We start from the raw sequence: 10,267 nt of genomic DNA, 5'->3' as shown, positions 1-10,267 counted from the left end.
GAGATACACAGGTAAACAATGTGTTTGAGCTCCCCCGCATCGCATTGCTCATGTTCAGGCTCACTCACTCATTATTAGACTTAGACTTACCAGAGCTGCTTATGCCTAATTGCTTTGCTGTTATTACAGAGACAGAATCTCCCATAGTCTCCCAGCCAGCTGTGCACACTTGCACGCCACTGCGGTGAGTTACCAGGACCAGATCCTGCATTGCCTGCCTTTACCTACATAGCTCAGGCTCCCATGCAGCCACATATACTATTGCATGCCCACTGCTTTATCATTGCCTGGTAAGCGTGCCACTGCCTCTGAGTTAACCAGGAGCAGACTCCACCTATCTGCACTCAATCGGTCCCCAGCTAGCCAGTGTGAGACCATGCTCAGACTGCACATACTCCCTCTGCACCTGTGGTCCTGCCAAGACTCCTTGGACAGAACGTCCAGAAGAAGCCAGAAGACAAGGGCAGAGATTGCATCCTTCACCAGAAGAACAAGGTCAGATACTATACTTTCTCCAGGAGCCAGGAAGAATTTCCTTTCCCCTAAAGCGGGGAGAATTCCAGCCTCAAAGTCCACGGGCAAAGACTCCCCTGAAGTTTGGACACTAGTAATAGAATCATAGAATCATAGAATCATAGAATCATAGAATCAACCAGGTTGGAAGAGACCTCCAAGATCATCGAGTCCAACCTATCACCCAGCCCTAGCCAGTCAACTAGACCATGGCACTGAGTGCCTCAGCCAGTCTTTTCTTGAACACCTCCAGGGACGGTGCCTCCACCACCTCCCTGGGCAGCCCAATCCAATGGCAAATCACTCTCTCTGTGAAGAACTTCTTCCTAACATCCAGCCTATACCTACCCTGGCACAACTTGAGACTGTGTCCCCTTGTTCTATTGCTGGTTGCCTGGGAGAAGAGGCCACCCCCCCACCTGGCTACAATGCCCCTTCAGGTAGTTGTAGACAGTAATAAGATCACCCCTGAGCCTCCTCTTCTCCAGGCTAAACAGGCCCAGCTCCCTCAACCTCTCCTCATAGGATTTGTGTTCCAGGCCCCTCACCAGCCTTGTTGCCCTTCTCTGGACACGTTCCAGCACCTCAACATCTTTCTTGAATTGAGGGCCCCAGAACTGGACACAGTACTCAAGGTGTGGCCTGACCAGTGCTGAGTACAGAGGAAGAATAACCTCCCTTGTCCTACTGGCCACACTGTTCCTGATGCAGGCCAGGATGCCATTGGCTCTCTTGACCACCTGGGCACACTGCTGGCTCATCTTCAGCTTATTATCTATCAGTACCCCCAGGTCCCTTTCCTCCTGGCTGCTCTCCAGCCACTCAGTCCCCAGCCTGTAGCGCTGCTTGGGGTTATTGTGGCCGAAGTGCAGAACCCTGCACTTGGCCTTGTTAAATCTCATCCCATTGGCCTCTGCCCACCCATCCAGCTTGTCCAGGTCCCTCTGTAGGGCTCTCCTACCTTCCAACAGATCAACACCTGCTCCTAACTTGGTGTCATCTGCAAACTTACTGATAATGGACTCAATGCCCTCGTCCAGGTCATCAATAAAGATATTGAACAGGACTGGGCCCAGCACTGATCCTTGGGGAACACCACTTGTGACTGGCTGCCAACTGGATGTGGCACCATTCACCACCACTTTCTGAGCTCTGCCATCCAGCCAGTTCTTGATCCAGCACAAAGTGAATCTGTCCAAACCATGAGCTGCCAGCTTGGCTAGGAGCTTCTTGTGGCAGACAGTGTCAAAGGCTTTGCTGAAGTCCAGGTAGACTACATCCACAGCCTTCCCCATATTCACCAGGCGGGTAACCTGATCATAAAAGGAGATCAGGTTGGTGAGGCAGGACCTGCCCTTCCTAACCCATGCTGGCTGGGCCTGATCCCTTGGCTATCCTGTAGGTGCTTTGTGATGGCACCCAAGATGACCTGTTCCATGACCTTGCCTGGCACTGAGGTCAGGCTCACAGGTCTGTAGTTTTCTGGCTCCTCCTTACGACCCTTCTTGTGGATGGGAATCACATTGGCCAGCTTCCAGTCTTCAGGGACCTCTCCAGTGAGCCAGGACTGCTGATAAATGATGGAGAGTGGCTTGGCCAGCTCAGCTGCCAGCTCTCTCAGCACCCTAGAGTGGATCTCATCCGGTTCCATGGACTTGTGAGGATCCAAATGACGCAGCAGGTCCCTTGCTGCATCCTCATGGATTAGAGGGGGACTGTACTGATCCCTGACTCCATCCACCACTTCAGGAGTCCAGCTGTCCTGGAGACAACCTGTCCCACTAGTGAAGATTGAGGCAAAGAAGGTGTTAAGCACCTCTGCCTTTTCCTCATCCTTTGTCACTATGTTCCCCTCTCTATCTAGTAAGGACTGGAGGTTGTGATGTAGCCCCAGAGGGTGATTGGTAATTAATCAGAATTTGTAAGTAAATGCTTTAATGCCTCTGTAACTTCTGTTGCCTCCTGCCAGAACAGAAAGAGCTTTCAGCCCATCTGCTGGGCAAATAATATACATACCCCTAGTGGCATTAAGCTACAGGGAAAATCCTCTCTCTGTTTGTGGTTTGGAATGTTTGCTAATTATTAATAAATTACAGTTTGGTCTTAATCCTAGAATGTCTTCATGACCATGTAAGATCCTTTTAATATTAAATTCAGTGGTTGGGGGTGGTGAGAGTTCAGAATATTGAAGTTAATAAATATATATTTTTATAGAATATTATCTTGCACCAATTAATTTCTCACCTCTGCCACAATTGGTGTAGGCAGCAGAATATCCCTCCGCAACATGGGGACTTCACCAGATTGCCATGACTTTTGGAATAGAATAGAGAGGGGTTTAGGAACCTCATCTGCCATCAGTACCCACAGGTGTATCCCATTGTGTCTTATGGACTTGATCACTTCAAGGTTCTTTGGGTGATCACGAAAACGATCTTCACTTATGATGGGCAGTTCTTCCTTCTAGTCCCTTCCATTATCTTCCATGACTCCAGGAGTGTGGATGGAGGCTTTGCAGTGAAGACTGAGGTAAGGAAGTCGCTGAGAATCTCAGCCTTTTCCATGTCACATGTGCCCCCAACTGAGACATTGCCTAGGGTGGAGCAGTCACCACCAACTGTGGTGACTAGCTCCACAAAAAAACAAGAAAAAGAGAAGAGTTGTAGTTGTCGGGGACTCCATCTTGAGGGGGACAGAGGGACCCATTTGTCGTCCCGACCCGTCTCACAGGGAGGTCTGCTCCCTCCCCGGTGCCCGGGTTAGGGACATCATCAGGAGAATCCCTAACCTAATCCAGTCCTCTGATTATTACCCCTTGTTGGTAATACAGGCTGGCAGCGACAAAATTGAAAAGAAGGGGACCAGGGCAATTAAAAAGGAATTTAAAGCCCTGGGGAAATTGATAGATGGGGCGGGAGCACAGGTGGTGTTCTTCTCAGTTCCCTCTGTGGCAAGGGAGTTCACAGAGAGGAATAGCAGAACCTACAATATCAACAAATGGCTGAAGGGATGGTGCGAGCGGCGGCGTTTTGGGTTCTTTGACCATGGGGGAACTTTTACTGCGCCAGACCTGCTGGCTTGTGATGGGGTGCAATGGAGTTGGGAGGGCTCATTAGGCGGGCTTTAAACTAGGTCTGAAGGGGGTGGGTGAGGAAATTACTCTCTCTGAGAAGGAGAGAGTGGGAAGGAAACTAAGGACAATTGAATCGAGAGCCCAGCTGAAGTGTATCTACACCAATGCACGCAGCTTGGCTAACAAACAGGAGGAATTGGAAGTCCTGGTCCACCAGGGGGACTACGATGTAGTTGCCATTTCAGAAACTTGGTGGGACGACAGGCATGACTGGGCTGTTATACTGGAGGGATATAACCTTTTCAGAAGAGATAGGCAAGGGAGAAGAGGAGGAGGGGTGGCCCTGTATATTAGGAAGTCACTCCATGCCATTGAGCTTCAAGTGAGGGATGAAGGGGTAGAGACCTTGTGGATTAAAATCAGAGGGAGAACTAATAAATCTGACATCCTGGTTGGAGTCTGTTACAGACCACCCAACCAGGATGAGGGAACAGATGAGATATTTTACAAACAGCTGGAGGCTGTCTCAAGATCATCAGATCTTGTCCTTGTGGGTGACTTTAACCTGCCAGATATCTGCTGGGAACTTAATTCAGCAGAGAGGAGGCAGTCCAGGAGATTTCTGGAGTGCATGGAGGACAGCTTCATGACCCAACTGTTAAGCGAGCCTACTAGGGGTCAAGCTCAGCTTGACCTGCTGTTCTCCAACAGAGAAAGGCTGGTAGGAGATGTGATAGTGGGAGGCTGCCTGGGGTGTAGTGATCACGAGTTAGTAGAGTTTTCAATATACAGGGAGGTAGGGAGGCACTACAACAAAACCTACACCTTGGACTTTAGGAGGGCAAACTTCAATTTGCTCAAGGAACTTATTTCCAATGTCCCCTGGGCAGCAGTCCTCGAGAACAAAGGGGTCCAGGATGGTTGGACCTACTTTAAACAGGAGCTCTTGAAGGCACAGGAACTGGCAGTTCCCACGTGCCGAAAGATGAGCCGCAGGGGGAGGCGACCAGCCTGGATGAGCAAAGAGGTCCTGAAGGAAGTGGGGGAAAAAAAGAGGGTGTATCGCCTCTGGAAGGAGGGGAAGGCTTCTCCTGATGTGTTTAAGGAGGTAGCCAGACTATGTAGGAGAAAAATTAGAGAGGCTAAGGCTCAGCTAGAACTTAGGCTGGCCACTTCCATGAAAGTTAACAAAAAACACTTTTATAAATTTATCAATGCTAAAAGGAAAGGCAAGAAGAGCCTCCACTGCTTACTGGACCAGGAGGGGAACACTATAACTGATGATGAAGCAAAGGCAGAGGTCCTGAATGCCTTCTTCGCCTCAGTTTTCAACAGTAAGGAGGGAGGAGGAGGTGGCAAGTGGCCTCTTGAACTGGGTGATGGGGTCGGGGAGCGGTGTGTTCCCCTGGAAATTCATGAAGAATTAGTTCAGGACCTGCTGAGTCATCTGGACACCCACAAGTCCATGGGACCAGATGGGATCCATCCTAGGGTGCTGAGAGAGCTGGCAGCTGAGCTGGCCAAGCCACTCTCCATCATTTTCCAGCAGTCCTGGCTCACCGGTGAGGTCCCAGCAGACTGGAAAATGGCCAACGTGGTCCTGCGAGAGTCTGATCCTCTCTCTTGTTAATCAACAAAGATAAAGATTGCATCGTCCCTCCTTAATCAACAAAGATTGCATCATCTCTCCTTAATCTTGTTACTTCTGGGACTCAGACTCGGTGCTTGGCCCAAAAGCTCAGAGATGCAAATCAACAGACAATACCTTTGAAACTCCTAGACCTCACCCTGGCTGGACTGCTGAGGAAGCCTCCATTTTATCTCAGCTGCCCCCAAGGGCTGTGTATGCAGGGTGTGGACAGGTGTAGCCGAGAGAGGGCGGAGGCCCTCCCCCCGGCGACGCCAGACCCCTGCGAATGTGTGAGAATGCACAGGAAGATGCCCTGGGGGGGCTGCAGCTGGACACTGAGCAGAAAACTGTATAAAAAGGCAGGAGAAAGGCCTGCCAAAGGGTGGTATCCCCACCAGTGGTATTCCCACCGCACCACCAGTGGCATCCCCACCAGTGGCATCCCCACCAGACCAAGTGTGGTATCACCACCCGTGTGGTATTCCCACCGGACCACCGGTGGCATCCCCACCAGACAAAGCATGGTATTCCCACCACACCACCCGTGTGGCATTCCCAGCGGACCACCATTCCCACCGGACCAAGAGTGGCACCTCCATGGGACCACCGAGGGCAGACCATCACCAGACCACCAGAACTGCACACCGCCTGAAGAACCTCTGACAAACTTCACAGAAGATCATCCCTGGGCCACGCACCCGTCTCTCTCTCTCACTCCTTCATCTGCGACTGAGGGTAATATGCTCACAGCCTTTTCCCCTTCCCTGCTCCTTCTTTTCTTCTCCATCGATCTCTTTATCTTTCTCTCTCCCCCTTCTCCCCTCTCTCCCTCTGTTCTGATCTTTCTCTCTCCCCCTTCTCCCCTCTCTCCCTCCGTTTTGCCCAACCTTATCCTTTAATAAACAGTTTCATGGTGATATTTGGTCTCGTTTGCACCTTAATTTCACAACACGGAATCCATAAGAACTGGTCTAGCTCCTGTGGACGGAGATACTGTTAATCTCTGATCCTCCGGACCTTGACATTTTTTGGCGTCACGGACAGGATTCTGTGTAGTGAAAGTATCATCGGAAACTGTTGGATTTCTGAGAACCCCAAAGTGTGCACGAGTGTGTCTGAGATGTACTCTGAGAGCAAAATGAATGCTTGTGGAGCAGAGTGTGGGGATTTTTCAAATGTCTAAATGTGTCTGCGTTCCCGGGAAAGAATATTTTAGGGTACAAGTGGTGATTTTATAGTGTGACCTTCCCGAGAATTCTTAGTACCCTGCGGTAAATAGGAAATATTGTGTAAAGTGTGTCCTCTTGGGGAGAGGTACCTCCACAAGAAGTCTAGTAAAATTGAGAATATTGGTAAAGTGTGTCCCCTTGGGGAAAGGTTCACAAGAAGTCTAGGAAACTTGTGAATATTGTGCAAAGTGTGTCCTGGGGGAAAGAATTTCCCCCGAGAAGTCTCTCTGTTGGTAAAGTGTGTCTTCTCGGGGTGACTGTGGCTGTCCTCTCCGAGAAGCTAGATCTCTGCATTCCTGGGAAAGAATATTTTAGGGTACAAGTGTTGATTTTATAGTGTGGCCTTCCCGAGAAGTCTTAGTACCCTGCGGTAAATAGGATTGTGTAAAGTGTGTCCTGGGGGAAAGAATTTCCCCCGAGAAGTCTAGTGAACCCAAACGGAACAGCTTCTCTGTTGGTAAAGTGTGTCCTCTCGGGGTGACTGTGGCTGTCCTCTCCGAGAAGCTAGATCTTGGTGTGATCTCCCTGGAGGAATTTATTGTGTGTGTGAGCTTTCTTTGAGCGGTTTTTGTAGGGAAGGTTTTGAGGTGTAAGGTCTTTGTGTTGTTGTGACCTCCCCGTGGAGCCCTTACCTTAAAGGCCATGGCCACGGTGGAGAGGCTTTTCTGTTTGTTGGAAGCTCACGGTGCCCGCCCGTCCGTGGAAGGGCTGGATTGGGCCCGTGAGAACTGGAGTAACTGTCAGAGTGTGATGGACCGGATTGTGGCTCTGCAGAAGGAGGCACGGGCCAAGTCGGGAAAGGGCAAAGCCTTCATCTGTGCAGTTTTGGGTGCGTGTTTGGCTGCTTCAATAGATGAAAAGCAAAGCCAAAACGGACGAGAGAATAAAATCATTTCCTCCTTGCAGGAGCTGGTAGATACCCTGCAAGGGCATATTGTAACTTTAAAGGACGAAGTGGCAGATCTTAAGGATAGATTAAAAACAGAACAGAAGTGGCAAAAGTGGTTTTTGAAGGAGGAAGAGTTAAAGCAGACAGAGCCTGCCTCCATATACCCCCAGGCAGAACTGGCAGCAGCAGAGGAAGCTGCGGCTCACATGCGTCCTCTCATTAAAACTGAGATGCTGTATGAGGATGAGGATGGCACCCCTGCCATCACAACCAAAGAGATACCCTTTTCTTACACTGAGCTGGCCAAACTGCGTAAAGAGTTTACACGTTCGGCTGGAGAGTCTGAGGTGGAATATGTATGGCGTGTTTCTAAAACTGGAGGTGATCAAATTAGGTTGACAGAGGCTGAAGCTACAGGCTATTGGGGTGCTAATGTGTTCCTAACTACGGGAAATAGGAGTGGTCCCTGGAGCCTTACTCAGCGAGCAGTTTTCTGGGCTGGGGGCTTTGATTCAAAGGAGAGAGGAGAGCCTCTAGTTCTGAGGGGAGGCATGAATCAGATAATGGAAAATGTGCAGAAGGCAGCTTGTTTGCAAATGGTCTATGATCGAGAACTGAAACATCATTTTGAATCGCCCCTTTCTCTCTTGGTGGACTCAAAGCGAATGACCCCTCTGGTGAGGGGACTTCCTGACTCCCTTAAGATGAAAGGCATTCAGCTTCAAAAGGAGATAGCTGACACCCCACTTACCTCCCGAATACAAGCTACTCTGAGGGAGAACTTAACACCCGGGAGGAACCAGCCTGATGCAGACAATGGACGTGGGAGGAGGTGGCAAGAGAGCTATTATATTATGCCAGGCAGTATGGGGTGCCTGAGGAAGTTCATAAGCCTGAGCCTAGAGGCTTGAGGCATGTGAAAATTAATCACCCACCTCCAAGTCCCCATCCCCAGAGCCAGATGCTTCGAATCCCCAAATGACACTCGACTGGGGGAAGGGAGCACCTGAACACTAGACAGTATTGGTGGGGGCTAGGCCGAAAGAAAGGTATCCCAAAAGAAGTGATTGATGGGTTATCTTCAGTGCAGTTGGAAATCGTTGTAAAAAACTGGCCAGAGTCTAGCCAGAAACCCGAGCCCACTGCACCCCCCTTGATAGACTTATCTGATGTGGGGAAAGGCGTGCCTCGTCCTCAGCCTCAGAGGAGCTGAGAGCTTCACCCCTCTGTGGTGAGTGGGGGAGGTGATGCCTAGAGATCCGTGAGCTCACCAATCAATTGCAAATTGTACAGGGTTTGGGAGGTGGATTTGGTTTGTGCTTAGCTTGGCTTCAAGCTGAAACAATCAAAGGCACTTACCGGCCCATTCAAAGCAATTAGCTTCACCTGGGCAGGCTCAGGGAGCCTCACGTTGGGTGGGGGTGCCTTGCACTGATACCTTATCAGTATCTGAGGGAGTTGACTAAAGATTCCTTGAGATATTGTCAGAAGGATTTGTTTTGTTACCATACTAATGACTTCTCAAGTTTTGCAGGCTACAAGTTCTCCCCGCAGCATCACTACAACAGAGGACTGCCCTTTCCTCACAGCCTGGTAGTGTCATCAGATACACGGGGAAGCTTTACCTAAGCTTCAATGGACTCCCACCTGAAGGATTGACGGGGTGGGGGGTTATGGAACTAATGTATTCTGTTCTGTTCTGTTAAATGATTCAGCATTGTTCTTTTGCCTGATACACGGGGAAGCTTTACCTAAGCTTCAATGGACTCCCAACTGAAGGACTGACGGGGTGGGGGGATATGGAATTAATGTATTCTGTCCTGGTTTGTTAAGCAATTCAGCATTGTTCTTTTGTCTAAAATATGTCTTTGGTGTATTGTCTTAGTGAGAAATCATTTGGGTGCTTGGTATTTTAGTATGAAGAGTCGTGCACATCCTGAGGGGAGATGGAACAATGTCCTTTTCCCTAACACATTGGCAGGGACAAATTCTATAAAAAGTTACCACCTAATTGGACTGGGGTATGCTATATTGGACTGATTCACCCACGTTTTTTCTTACTCCCAGGTGGAAAAGGAAAGGGTCTGGGAATCAAAGTATATGATAATTTGGGAAGAAAGAGAAGGTCCATCTCCACTCAGTTGGCACAGGGGAATGGTCAAAAGTGGGGAAAAGATGACTGGACCCCCCAACGTATCATCGAGTATTATGGTCCTGCCACCTGGAACCCCCACGAGTGGATCAGTGGTGCTCGAGAACCAATCTATAACTTAAACCATATCGTAAGGCTACAAGCAGTGCTAGAAATCACCAATGAGACAGCTCGGGCCCTAGATCTGTTAGCAGATCAATCCACACAAATGCGAACTGCCATTATCCAACACCGAATGGTTCTTGATTATCTGTTAGCAGAAGAAGGAGGGGTTTGTGGAAAATTAAATGATTCCAACTGTTGTCTACAGATTGATGACAATGGGAAAGTAGTGAGACAAATATCTTCTGGGATTTGAAAATTAGCTCATGTACCTGTCCAGACCTGGGAAGGATGGAATATGGACTGGCTCTCCTGGCTTCCAGGGGGACCTTGGGTTAAACAGATGTTGTTTTATTTGTTATGTGTTTTGGCATTGTTACTTTTCTTGCCATGTATCATTCCCTGTTTTATTCAACTGATTCAACATGTAGTATCCAATATGCAATTTGTATCCACTGATGGTGTGAGACATGTTCGGGCCATTACCCGATCAAAACCCATGTCTATTGTGAAAATTGTATAAAACTTCCCCATTTTTCCCCTAAAACTTTCATTTTCCTTTCTCTCTCTCCCCCCCCCCCTATCCTTTTTCCCTCTTTTATCTTTGTTGACGGGGTGATGTGAGAGTCTGATCCTCTCTCTTGTTAATCAACAAAGATAAAGATTGCATCGTCCCTCC

The 10,267-nt window shown here is 49.0% G+C and overlaps 1 protein-coding gene across 1 annotated transcript; it reads left to right on the top strand.

Moving 5' to 3' along the window:
• Nucleotides 1-265: 265 nt before the first annotated feature.
• Nucleotides 266-9,844, top strand: LOC135192963 (uncharacterized). The gene is made up of 3 exons (XM_064176350.1): nt 266-290; nt 7,071-8,156; nt 9,402-9,844. Exons 1-3 carry the CDS (start codon nt 266-268, stop codon nt 9,842-9,844), a joined length of 1,554 nt encoding a protein of 517 aa, XP_064032420.1.
• Nucleotides 9,845-10,267: the final 423 nt, after the last annotated feature.

Source organism: Pogoniulus pusillus, chromosome Z, assembly GCF_015220805.1.
Source record: "Pogoniulus pusillus isolate bPogPus1 chromosome Z, bPogPus1.pri, whole genome shotgun sequence".
Taxonomy (NCBI): Eukaryota; Metazoa; Chordata; class Aves; order Piciformes; family Lybiidae; genus Pogoniulus; species Pogoniulus pusillus.
Note: the sequence above shows the minus strand (reverse complement) of the source record. Positions and strands in the feature narration are given on the sequence as shown.